A 12510-nucleotide genomic window follows, 5' to 3' on the forward strand; every position below is an offset into this window, starting at 1 on the left:
CCATAACTAATGCAATTATCAAATAATAAACAAAAAGTCCAAATATATATTACTGGGACTAAACAAACTCCCAACAAGAGTCCCGCTCTTTACATAATGTTCGCCACCTCACCAACACCCAAATTAAGCTCTCTCTCTGTGTCGCTCTTGGATCCGATACACCGGCTTCTACAGCGCATATAAAACCTCATGCCAAACGCAAAGCGATTTCAGTATTTAATTCACATCGAAAAGAGCTCGTAGTGCTTAACGGCAAACTTTGTACGTATTTTGTGAGAATATCACTTGGTAAATTTTTAGAATTCCTCTCTAGTTGCTATTTTGTTTATTTTCGCTGTGCTTTTTATACATGTATATATATATATATATATCTGCATACATATGCATATACATATTAAAGTGTGTATGTAAGTCAAATGTAAGACCCCCATATCTGTTGAGGCCGCTGTCAACAACAAATTTAAGTGAAAAGTAATTAAGAATACAAACAAAGTGTTTAAATATGATTTTTTGGGCGCGTCCGAAAATGATAATATCTATACGTGGCACTTATAGTCAGCAATGCTTTATAACAATATAAAAGGCACACAAATACAAGCACTTTTTCATTTTTTGGTATGTTTGTACGTATTTCTGCACCCGAGTTGGACGAAAGATGACATCATCAAAAATTGTTCAAATGAAGCTGCACACAAACTTTAACGGTGCTCATTTTGTCAGCGCGCGCTCTCAACGCTCTCTCCTCACTCCTCCACTCTGCTCTCAACGCTCGCTGCTCTCATTCGCAGACGCGTGTGACTTTTCCAGCCAAAGTTTTTCAATTGGCTTTTCAATTGAATAGGATGGAAATAAATACATATATGATGGATGCTTCAGTGTCGAATTATAATTCTGTTTATCAGACAGCGGCAAATTGAGCTCGGTTCCGCCATCTTCTTTCTAAGTACAAACTTAATTTACAATCTCGAGTGCCAATCAAGTCAATTGCCCTTAGTCAATCTGTTGTTGTACAGTAAAAACTGTGTGCATGTCCAATGAGACCGACCGCATTCCGCAACAAAAGCTTTTAAAAAACAAAACTCGATAATTGCAATTGCATGCCCACAATTATAAGGTGCGTCATCAAGGTTTATTATAGTTAGTTGGCTAACTAGCAAAATGTATCACATTTTGAAAAATGTGAATAAAAACATAGACCTCAAGGTACAGTCAGTCAGTCTTTATGTTTCTTATTTTCCATTAGCAACGACTACCAAAATTTATTCACACATGTTCATGTGTCACGAGCTTTCTGTAGTTGTACGCTGCTAACAAAAAAAAAAAGAAGAAAAAAACAATTACAATCTTAAGCTAAAGATTCGCTAACCATTGCGGTTAACAAACCCAACTTTCCAGTAAATCCAGTTTCTTTAAGCGTTCGTCACATGCTCCGCCCACATTAGCCTACTTTTGACGTCACAGTTAAGCGATCTTGAAATCAGCCCATGTACTTACAGCATGATTCATGACATGAGTCTCAGTAAGATGACTAGCAGATGTGATGAATCTACAAACTATTTATATACACACAAATCATTTGTATACAAATCGTGGAGTTAACGGCATATTTTAGTTGGAAAATGCCCAAAAGTCTTCTGATAGTTGTGGCGCATTCCAAACAACTTTCCAAGCGCTTTTCTAGCGCTTGTTCATTTGGTTGTTGCGTGTTCCACAAAAGCAGGCAAATTGATGGCCACAAAAGAGAAGCACACCAACAAACGCTTCTATGTTTCTGTGTGTTGTGTGTGTGTGTGTGTGTGTTGTATGTAAAACTACATACATTTCAACCGGTTCTGGCTATAAACTCTTTTGATTTTTTCTTAGCTTGGCTTATTTGTTTATGGTAGGTCTAGAGGCGTTGTGGTGCCACGTCATGTTTTTTTTTCCTCCTTCTTAATTTTCACGTTTTTGTTGATTTTTCATGTTTGCTGACGTTTTTTTTCCTCTGCTAACGCGAGTTGTTTTCGTTTGATTTATTATTAAGAATTTAGATGCATATTGATTGGCATAGCATTTGTTCCACTTGATTTTAAGAGAACTTCCCTTATGTGGTCTTCTAGCATGAGCTCATCCAGTTGAGTTTGGTTTAGTAATTCAGTGAGTTGATGTGTTGAGTCTGCTGCTAGAAAATATCTTGATTACGCATACGCAATGCTGACTGCACCCACAGTTTTTTTTTCTTTACTTTTTTTCTCCTTATCAAACGAGCGTAGCGCAAACGCCCATTTCTATTTCAAACTTTCACTTTTCCGCTGTTCGTTGAACTCTATGAAAACCACTGAATGAGGGAAATAATGTCAATATTGTTTATTGTTGGTTGTCGCTAGGGCGCCACAAAGGCTACGAGTCGTATGCGTGGATGTGTTTCCCTCCCAATGTTTGATGATGTCATGCGGGCGGCAGGTTTATGTATTCCCATAGCTATTTAATGCGGACATTATGTTTTTGTGTGTTTTGACCCTTGTCGTACAACAATTTTCAGGCCTCCATTACAATAATCGAGAGACTCGCAGTATTCGTTAGATCAGTGTTAATTATATTTGTATTTTACGCATTTACAGATTTAAACCCCAAACAAAGAATCTAAAGAAGACAAGAGGCAATCATGAGCTCCGCTGAGTACTATCCATTCAAGGTGAGTGTATGAATAAGTTTGAAATATTGCATGAGATAAGCGAATGTGCCAATATTATTATTATTATCGTTATTGGTAATTAAACCATTACGTTTTAATCGAGTGGTACTCGACTCGACACTTTTAATTATGCAGATAAAAAAATATAACACTAAAACTATGTGCAAAATTTACAATGCATTTGTTTAGATGAGTCAACATACTTATTATATTCATGTATAGATGAGGGAGTGCTCAGTACGTGTGCTACGTGCATTCATCGATTATTCACGATTATTCATAATCGTATTACGTATTCATTTCAGTTGCGAAATAAATAAATAATAAATACAGTGTACAGTACATTATTATTCGTGGTGAATACTATTTATAAATCGTACAAAGCGAGTTACTAAATTTTAAATTCAGTCCAGTTTTATGGGATCTCAAACAAAGATATAAAAAATTCAATTCAAAAAAAAAAGATGGGAAAATGATTTTACTTATTAGATTAGATTTAGTTAATATCTTCATGTTCAATACTTGTGAGTGAGCACTGTACTAAAATTGATTTCAATTTGCATTTGCAGTGCACACCCACCGTTTACCCCGCGGATCCCTTTGATCCCGTTGAGGATGCGGCCATTCTGCGCAAGGCGATGAAGGGCTTTGGCACCGATGAGAAGGCGATCATTGAGATTCTCGCTCGTCGCGGCATCGTCCAGCGTCTGGAGATTGCCGAGGCGTTCAAGACTTCCTACGGCAAGGATCTGATTTCGGACTTGAAGTCCGAGCTGGGCGGCAAGTTCGAGGATGTGATTGTGGCGTTGATGACACCGCTGCCCCAGTTCTATGCACAGGAGCTGCACGACGCCATTTCCGGCTTGGGCACCGATGAGGAGGCCATCATTGAGATTCTCTGCACATTGTCCAACTATGGCATCAAGACCATTGCCCAGTTCTACGAGCAGGGCTTTGGTAAGTCCCTCGAGTCCGATCTGAAGGGCGACACCAGCGGCCATTTCAAGCGCCTGTGCGTCTCCCTGGTGCAGGGCAATCGGGATGAGAACCAGGGCGTCGATGAGGGTGCCGCCATTGCCGATGCAGAGCTGTTGCATGCTGCCGGCGAGGGAATGTGGGGCACCGATGAGTCCACCTTCAATTCAATTCTGATCACACGCTCATATCAGCAGCTGCGTCAGATTTTCCTCGAATACGAGAATCTCTCCGGCAACGACATCGAGAAGGCCATCAAGCGTGAGTTCAGCGGCTCCGTGGAGAAGGGTTTCCTTGCCATTGGTAAGTCATTCTTAAATTTTTGTAAATACTCTATTTATATATTTGTTATTAATTGTTTAGTCAAGTGCTGCAAGTCCAAGATCGACTACTTCTCCGAGCGTCTGCACGACTCGATGGCCGGCATGGGCACCAAGGACAAGACGCTGATCCGCATCGTTGTCAGCCGCTCAGAGATCGATTTGGGCGATATCAAGGAAGCATTCCAGAACAAGTACGGCAAGAGCCTGGAATCGTGGATCAAGGTAACTATTGCTCCATATATATATCGTATGTATGCTAACATTCTTAAAGATAACATTTGTGGTGTTGGGCACTGCTCTAGATGTGCACTCAGTAGAAAATAGTCGTCACAAAGTTGATTTACATACATATATAAATACATAATTATTCCTCCTAGCTTCATTATTCGCTTAACCATATCGAGTTGTAAATGTTACATTTCATGGCATTGCCAACAAGCAGAACAAGCTACAGTTACATTTAACAGCTTTGTAAAGCTTTAAAGCTTTACCCATGCTCTGTTATTTACATAACTAGTAACTAGTATCAGCAGAATGTGTACAGTTTAACCCCATGTTCACATACAGTTTTTCCCGTTTATCGCTCTCGCTCTGTCTCTCTTCTAAATGCAATTTCATTTAATATTCCCGTTCAGTTTATCAGTTGTACACTCATATTTTGCTTATATTCTTACTTCATTTGTGTGCATTAAACATTAAAACTTGCCATATTCTATATTTTTTAGGGCGATACATCTGGCGATTATAAGCGTGCCCTATTGGCTATTGTTGGATTGTAAAAAAGAACTCACCCTCACAAAAAGAAAAGAAAAGAAAAACCAACAAAAAACTTGTCACTGTCGTGTCTGTTCCATGCCCTAAGCCTTATCTTATACACAAATTGTACAAAAATTCGACTATCGAATCGAATAGTTAATGCGCAGATATACATATATATATATATATATACTTAATATATACAAACTTTTATACACACTATAAGGATGTACGAATGCAAAAATGTGGAACCTTTTTGATAAGAAAACGCAGTGCATTTAATTAGGCCGTCAGAACTACAGTCGCATCACATGTTAAATATTATACATATAATTATGCACATTCATTGCACCTAATTTTATCTAAATTTTTACAATGACTATACACGCATATATGTGTAGCTTATGGTTTCTGTTAAACTTTTTACACATTTTTCGAGTCTCATTTGCAATGGTTTAAGTTACATTATTGTTTAATAAAAAAAAAGAAACAAAAACAAAACGCAACAATAAAACAAAAATTAAATCAAATCAGACGCCATTTTGTGCCGTAAACATTTGAATTTTATTTGCCGCATGCTATGCCATGCCATGTTACTAACAGTGCGCTGTAAGCGTTTAACATAACACCTAACACGGTCAAGCGGTTACTTTGTAGCGCACTGAGCAACTTAATACTACAACAACAACAACAATTAAAATGTATACAAAATAACGCGTTTTATGCTCTGCTCTTTTTACGCTTCCCCCTTACGCAATTTACAACACTCGCACAGGAGGATGCAAACACAGAAATCGGATATTTACTTGTGACTCTCGCCGCTTGGTAGAAGAGAGAGAAAGAGGGCAAACCTTGGCGCCAAGTATAAGAGTTGATTTTTCAACACTGCAATAGAAATGCCAAAAAGAACTTTGCATTTTCGAAGATAACAAAAAAAAAAACACAAAAGAAAAAAATTTAAATAACCGCTGAATTTATTAATGTTTGTGATGTGCTTAATTCTCAATTATGTTTCTCATTGATAAACTGGTTAAAGTATTCGCCAAAAAATCGACTCTGTAATAACGTCTAACGTGCAATCATCTGATATTTATACTCTTTTGCGAATTAATTAAATTATAACGATTTTCACATATTTTGTATACATTTTATTTGTAAATTCTGCAGTAGTTTGTGCTTGTTATTAACAAAATAATAAAAATGGAACAAACCGTTTGCAAGTTGAATTTCCAGTTTTAAACAAATCAAATATTCTTTTTCTTTCGGTTCATTTACAGGATGATATTTCCGGCGATTATAGCTACGTCCTGCAGTGTTTGGCTTCTTACTAAATACCGTATATGAATTATACACAAATGCATACATCACATAGAAACAAACATACATTTCATCAATTGTTGTATTCTCTTTTTGTTTAGTCAACTTTTAACTTAATATAAAATTTGTTTTCTTCAAAAATTCTTAACTATTATAAGTGACTTTCAATATGGAATATGATTTTTGTGCTTAATTTAAGGCCAAATAGCAAAACTTATTTTTTTATACAAATTGGAAATACGATTGAGGTCAACGTGGTCGGGTCCCGACCCGGGTCAAAGATCACTTGGCCACACGCTCCTCGTAGGCGGCCCAGAGGCGATCGCTGTAGGTGAGCGCCGCCTTCTCCACATTGGCCGCCTGGAGAATGCCCCGTCCAACAACGCCAATGTCGGCACCGCGCTCCTTGATCACATGCTCGGGTGTGTTATACTGCTGGCCCAGCTTATCGACGCTCTCGTCGATCTTAACGCCCGGCGTTAACTGTATGAGACCCGGAAAGGCAAAGCAACCGGTTGACTGACAGACGACACCGGTCACAAAGTCGACGTCGCCACCCTCGGTGGCAATCTTATTGCTGTTCTCCTTGTACTTCTCATCAATCAGATTGCCATTGGCCGACATTTCGGCCAAAAGGAAAACGCCTCGTTCCTTGGCAACATCGTTGCCGTCAAGCGCCGCCTTCAGGCCCTGGACAATGCTCCGTCCGGGCAGCGTGTGTGCCGTGACCAGATCCGCCCAATCGGATATCTTATAGATACCCTTGCCATACTGCAGGGCCACCGTGTTGCCAATATCCGCAAACTTGCGATCCTCCAGCAGCAGGAAATTGTGACGAGCTGACAGCGCTTTCAGATTGACTATGAAGCTCTCAGTGAAGTCCTCCACAATATCCACATGGGTCTTGAGCAGACAAATGTATGGTCCACACTTGTCAGCCATGTCCAGAATGGCATCCGCCTTGGTCAGATCGGCGGCCAAGCAGAGATTCGTTTTCTTGGTGGCCATCAGGTTGAACAGACGCTTGGCCAACGGACTCTTGGCCAAGTTGGCGCGACTCTCGTAGGTCAGTTTGGTGCGCGAGAACTCATTGGCTGTTCGAAATTTAAGATAATCATTATCAGCAGATATTATTTAAAGCAAATGCGATTACACTGTGCGACAAACAAACATGGATTAGGAAACAAGTCGGGGCAAGTAAACAATAAGAATTCAATCAATAAATCAATCTTTAAAAAATTTAAAGAGTAAAATATGAATTGTATTCCGACGTTGATCATTTGTTGTCCAATTATCTTGGGGAGTAAAAGGGATTTTCCTAATAATAAATGGCAGCTATATGATATAGTGATATGATCTGTCAGTTTTCAACAAATATATGCTGTCTGCAGCAAATAGACATCAATGTAAACCAAGTTTCATCTAGATAGAAATCATAAAATCAACTTGGCTAGTGATATTGATCAGGAAGATATATAATTTATAATTATATAAAGTAAACCGGAGAATTGATGCCGACCTTCATCTTGAAATCGCCAAATTTAAATAGTTATCTTTTGGCAGCACCTTTGACAAAGAAGCCAATCCCCATTTTGAAGCTTTCAAGTGTATCTATTTTGATTACAGTGTATATCAACCTAAATAGATAATATAGATGGAAGAGAGGAATATAAAACCCGTTTGGTTTAATCATACGCTATCAGAGCAGCGTTAATAAAATTAGACACAATAATCGTACAATATCGTGGCATCAATTGCTGGGATCATATTATATAACAACTGATATGAAAGCAAATTAGACAATTTAGGAGCTGAACAGACAACAACACTATTTATAACGACCTGCCCTAATTGACAATGGACTATAGCTGGATGGACTGATTAAATTTGGGGTTGGCTTTCGGCTCTGATGCTAAACCTAATCAGACTACGGATTGGGGGGATGGGAGGTGTACTTTTCCTAAATTAGCACGCGCGAATGTCATGTTTTCATTATCGTTTAATATCTGGGATTCACTGTGCTCCCCCTGCAACTGCACCTGGGGATTCCGTTTCTGACCCCTCCGACTTACCCGCCTCATGTGGCTTATCGCCGCCAACGAATGAACCATCGCTGTTTATTTGGACAGCCGCAATATACTTGGCAACCGCATCCACGGTCTCTCGCTCGATGCGACCCTCCTCGTGCAGCGTGTTCAGCAGAAAGGAAAGAGTAAACAGGGAATGCATGCGAACGCCATGTTTGGCAATGTTGGCAACGCCGCCCTGTTCCCGATCGACGACAACCACTGCATCCGTGCAAACAATGCCTTCACTTTTCAGATCACGCACCGTATCCAAAATACTCGAACCGGAGGTGACTACATCCTCGACAATTAAACAAGTGTCGCCGGCGTGATAGATGCCCTCGATGAGCTTCTTGGTGCCATAGTCTTTGGCCTCCTTACGGCGCACCAGCATCGGTGTGTGCTGCTGCACGGATACAATGGTGGCCAGTGGCAGAGCCGTATACGGAACACCGCAAACGTGCTTCGAGCTCAGCTGCAGTTCCTTGATGTGAGCCACCAGCAACTCGGATACGGTTTTCTAACAAAGGGAACAAAAACAAAAAAAAATAAAAACACTTGTTAATCATTCTCTCTCTCTCTGTCTCTCACCATAACATCTGGATAGCTGACGATGACACGCAGATCAAAGTAAACCGGAGAATTGATGCCGACCTTCATCTTGAAATCGCCAAATTTAAATGCATTGATCTCAAACAATTTGAGCGCTAACGCTTTCATTTGATCGGCATTCTTGGTCACCATTTTGTATATGGTTCTACTCCGTATTGCAAATGTTTAACCTACACTAAGTTAATAGCCACGTTATATACACGTGCGAGTTGCGCTTACAACTTACAAACACGTCCGCTCACCGCTGGCAAACAACAAACATTAAAAAACGAGCGCTGCATCGCAAAGGGAAGTGCGACTCTTTACTCAAAAGGCACTGCTTTAAGCAATGGGAGCTGTTAACTTAACATAGATGAATGAGAGTTATGGTATTCCCTTTTGTTGCATATACATTTGCTCACAATAATTGTGAGTGAAATGTGTTTTTTTTTGGCCAACCTTGTCATTTCTGTTTAATAATTATGATTAAATATTAATTATTGAATTGCTTGAAATAATAAATAAATTAAAGGAACTTGATATGTTAACTATCGCACATGACAAAATGTATCGATGATTACAGAAATTCACATAAATCGATTTCTGCTAAAGCGGGCAGCAACAGGTTGAAAGTAAAACGAATTTTATAAGAAATAAGTAAAAATGTCCATAAGAATGAAGAGGTTCTTTGCTTGAACAAATTAAACTTTTATATAAAAAGCTAATAGCAAAAAAACCAGAGAAATAAACACATTGGCTTTTTTTATAGGTGATTATAATTTATTAGAATTTTTATCGACTTAAGGTATATATATATATATATAAATAAAATGTTATTCAAGTACAAAGTTATATATACTCATTATTTTTATTTAATTCAAGTAAATATAATTCAAAGTGTGTGTGTGTGTGTCTGTGTTTTCTTCTTGCTATATTAGGTAAGTACAATTTACTGTGTTCTTGCTTTCCATTTGCCGTACATCAGCAGTTTTATCAACTTAATTATCGTTTTTTTTTTTTTAAGTCAAGTGTTGTCGGTTGTTCATTGAATTTGGATCACAAAACAGTAAATGTCTTAAACGAATCGAAATTTTATTTAAATTAAACATAGTTAAAACAAAGTTTTAGTTGTGTAATTATAAAAATATTGTAGCTGCTGCTTGTCACTTGTTCTTCTCTCCACTTACATTTCATTATTTCATTACAATTTGTTTTTTTTTTTGTTTAGCTCGAAAATACATGGGTATGCCTAACCTTAAACCAATGTCGTCTCCAACCGCGCGCTCTTTTTGTATTTGTTTTTTTTTTTTGTTTTTGTTTTTTATTTGTTCGTCCACATCCTTGTCCATAACACTCGCAATTTTGTTTTTAAACGCTACGTTGCCTTAACTTCAGTCCTTTCGCAGAAAACCTAACCTTAAAATGTATTAAGCTTTTCAAATATTATTTTCATTCTTAGATTTTCTTTTTGTTTTTATTTTTGTGTTCTTTTTGTTTTTTTTTTTTTTGTATTTGTTTTCTTTGCCTGTTTTAGTTGCTGCCGACACTAAACATAAATACAGTACAATACATACATATACAGTATTTGTATTTAGTTTTCATTTATTTATTTTTTATAAAAAAAGTGTTTACATAATATAAACGTTCTAATCGTCGCCTCGCTGTTTGCTGCTCAAAATGTTCCTTCGTCGTTTCTCAACACTTGCCGTACTTCTAACTACAATTCTAACTTTATCTTTGGCCGCACACATTCCCCTTCCTTCCCTTGCCTTCGTCTACCTTCGATTCCATCTGCTTTCCCGTTAGTTTTGTAAATATGTAAATTGTAATACATTTCATTTAAATTCACTAAGAGTTGCTCGGACTGTGTGTGTGTGTGTTTTTTTTAATGTTTTAAATCATTTGCTTTACTGCCTGTTATACCTTCGCTAGACCAATTTTTGTTTAATATTTGGAAAAATATGTTTTGCTTGTTATTTCGTTTTGTTTGTGATTTTTTTTTGTTGCTGTTTTATGCTCTTTTTGTTTTCTTTATAAAATGCCAAAAATTTGTGCAAATTTCTAATGATTTTAATTTTTTTTTGTTTTGATTTTTTTTTAACTCTTACCTTTTTTTTGTTTTGTTTTACACTAAAATATTTAACTTTAAAATGTACCATTTTTTTCTTTTATTTATAAATTTAGTTTGTATTTTTGTTTTTCGTTTAGTTTCATTTAAAATATTGCATTTTTACTTTATATTTTTTTGTTTTTTTTTAGTTTTTTTTTGTTTTGTTTTGTTTGTTTGGAGGCTTCATCCCTGAGTGATTTAATTTCCTTTGTTTGTCATTTATTGCAATTTTTTCTTTATAAACTTATTGATTTATAATTTCTTATGTGATTTATATAAGTTATACTAAACGAAAAATTGCGAATTGAATAAATTTGCGTGGGCTTTGAAGGTTGCTTATTTCTCGATATTTACTTGTTGGGCTTCTTTCTGACTCTGATTAGGATGATGATGTGTGGCACACTGGACACATTCTGGGATCGACTATGCAAATGTTAGCCATAATGTGCCAATCTAAAATGTAGTAACTGTTACTTAAGATTGTTGTTCTTTTTCCTTGCTATGTATTTTGTTATTTATATAACTTTTGGCTAATACTTTTCTTTTGTTGGCTACATTGGCCATTTTGTATGAGTTGTTGAATTGTTTGTTGCTGCTGCTGCTGTGTTTTTTTTTTTGTTTTGTTTTTTGTTTTTCGTTTTTCTATTTGTAATTAGTATTTGTACTTTAATGCAAGTATTTCAATTACTTCTTCTGTATTCAAAGCAACGCACAAAGCCACAAAAAGCAGATATACCCGATAAGGATAGACTGCTCCTTAAGCTGTTGCACTTGAATCGAGTACACACATTATAATATATATGCTTGTAACAAAATTAGCATATTTTAATTAGGTAGTAAATTGATAACTACACAAATAATGACACTACATCAATTAGGTATGCTCAAAAACAAAAATACAAATACCAAAAAGTAAACTTTGCAGTAATATTCAAATGATGCGTTGACCACCAAGTTTCATCAATTCAATGCAGAAAATGTTCTCTGTTCAAAAAGAGTTTCATTTCAAATCGAAATTCAAATATGGTTTAGATACATTTAAAAAATATACGTTTAGTTCATAATCGAAATATTTGAAATACTTTGTGCTCAATGATCATTTGTGTGACATTTAAAAAACAGTAGAAAAAAAAAACGAAACCATTACAACTATTTTGGTTTTTTTGTTTTTGTTTTTTTGTTTTTCTGATGTATGTATATTAGTTTGAAGCATTCGTATAACTATATGTAAATATGCTGGTACATCATATGATAAAACGTTTATTGGTATTGTTTAGACCTTTACATTAATCTCGTTAATCTCAAAAAATGCTATGTATTTGAACAGTAAATTACGTTTTCACTTGCACGAAGTGTTTGCACTTTATTTCGGTTATTGTTTTATGCCTTTCATTCATATTCTTTATCCATTTCTCTTTTCGTTTCATGTTTTTTTTTTATATATTTCTTTTTTTGGTATAAGTTTTGTTTTTCTTTTGCATTTATATAAAAAATATTTTTGTTTATTGAGTTTTATTGCAGTTATTGTTTTTGGTTAGCTGTTTTTTTTTTCTCGTTTTTGTTTTGTATTTTTTTGATAATATCATTTAGAGCTGCTCAGCGGATTGTATTTTTCTTTTTTTGGATTTGGTTATATATAGTATGTATATATTGTGGTATTGTATTTCATAGTTATTATTATTATTTGTTGCTTTTTTT

At 36.2% G+C, this 12510-nt stretch overlaps 2 protein-coding genes across 4 annotated transcripts; one reads left to right on the forward strand and one right to left on the reverse strand.

Moving 5' to 3' along the window:
• Window positions 1-205: 205 nt before the first annotated feature.
• Window positions 206-6199, forward strand: LOC6567770 (annexin B9). Of its 3 annotated transcripts, none has more exons than XM_032740333.1 (5): window positions 206-261; window positions 2601-2674; window positions 3244-3952; window positions 4013-4194; window positions 5504-5943. In XM_032740333.1, the coding sequence occupies exons 2-5, from the start codon at window positions 2645-2647 to the stop codon at window positions 5555-5557; spliced, it is 975 nt and encodes a 324-aa protein (XP_032596224.1). In that variant the 5' UTR covers window positions 206-261; window positions 2601-2644; the 3' UTR covers window positions 5558-5943. The 3 variants fall into 3 exon arrangements, with proteins under 3 accessions (XP_032596224.1, XP_001994129.1, XP_032596225.1); XM_001994093.2 differs by lacking the exon at window positions 5504-5943 and adding an exon at window positions 4698-5263 and having other exon boundaries at window positions 210-261; XM_032740334.2 differs by lacking the exon at window positions 5504-5943 and adding an exon at window positions 6006-6199 and having other exon boundaries at window positions 212-261.
• Window positions 5854-8981, reverse strand: LOC6567769 (uridine 5'-monophosphate synthase). The gene is made up of 3 exons (XM_001994092.3): window positions 8703-8981; window positions 8118-8631; window positions 5854-7139 (listed from the first exon to the last, which is right to left on the reverse strand). The coding sequence occupies exons 1-3, from the start codon at window positions 8853-8855 to the stop codon at window positions 6328-6330; spliced, it is 1479 nt and encodes a 492-aa protein (XP_001994128.1). The 5' UTR covers window positions 8856-8981; the 3' UTR covers window positions 5854-6327.
• Window positions 8982-12510: the final 3529 nt, after the last annotated feature.

This window comes from Drosophila grimshawi, unplaced genomic scaffold (genome assembly GCF_018153295.1).
Source record: "Drosophila grimshawi isolate 15287-2541.00 unplaced genomic scaffold, ASM1815329v1 contig_311, whole genome shotgun sequence".
In the NCBI taxonomy this organism is placed as follows: domain Eukaryota; kingdom Metazoa; phylum Arthropoda; class Insecta; order Diptera; family Drosophilidae; genus Drosophila; species Drosophila grimshawi.

Coding starts and splice junctions, on each gene's coding strand:
- LOC6567769 (XM_001994092.3), bottom strand. CDS start 8,855: ATGGTGACCAAGAATGCCGATCAAATGAAAGCGTTAGCGCTCAAATTG. Junction 8,632..8,702: donor TCAGCTATCCAGATGTTATG/GTGAGAGACAGA, acceptor TCCCTTTGTTAG/AAAACCGTATCCGAGTTGCT. Junction 7,140..8,117: donor CGATAAGCCACATGAGGCGG/GTAAGTCGGAGG, acceptor AATTTCGAACAG/CCAATGAGTTCTCGCGCACC.
- LOC6567770 (XM_032740333.1), top strand. CDS start 2,645: ATGAGCTCCGCTGAGTACTATCCATTCAAG. Junction 3,953..4,012: donor GAAGGGTTTCCTTGCCATTG/GTAAGTCATTCT, acceptor TTAATTGTTTAG/TCAAGTGCTGCAAGTCCAAG. Junction 4,195..5,503: donor GCCTGGAATCGTGGATCAAG/GTAACTATTGCT, acceptor ACACTCGCACAG/GAGGATGCAAACACAGAAAT.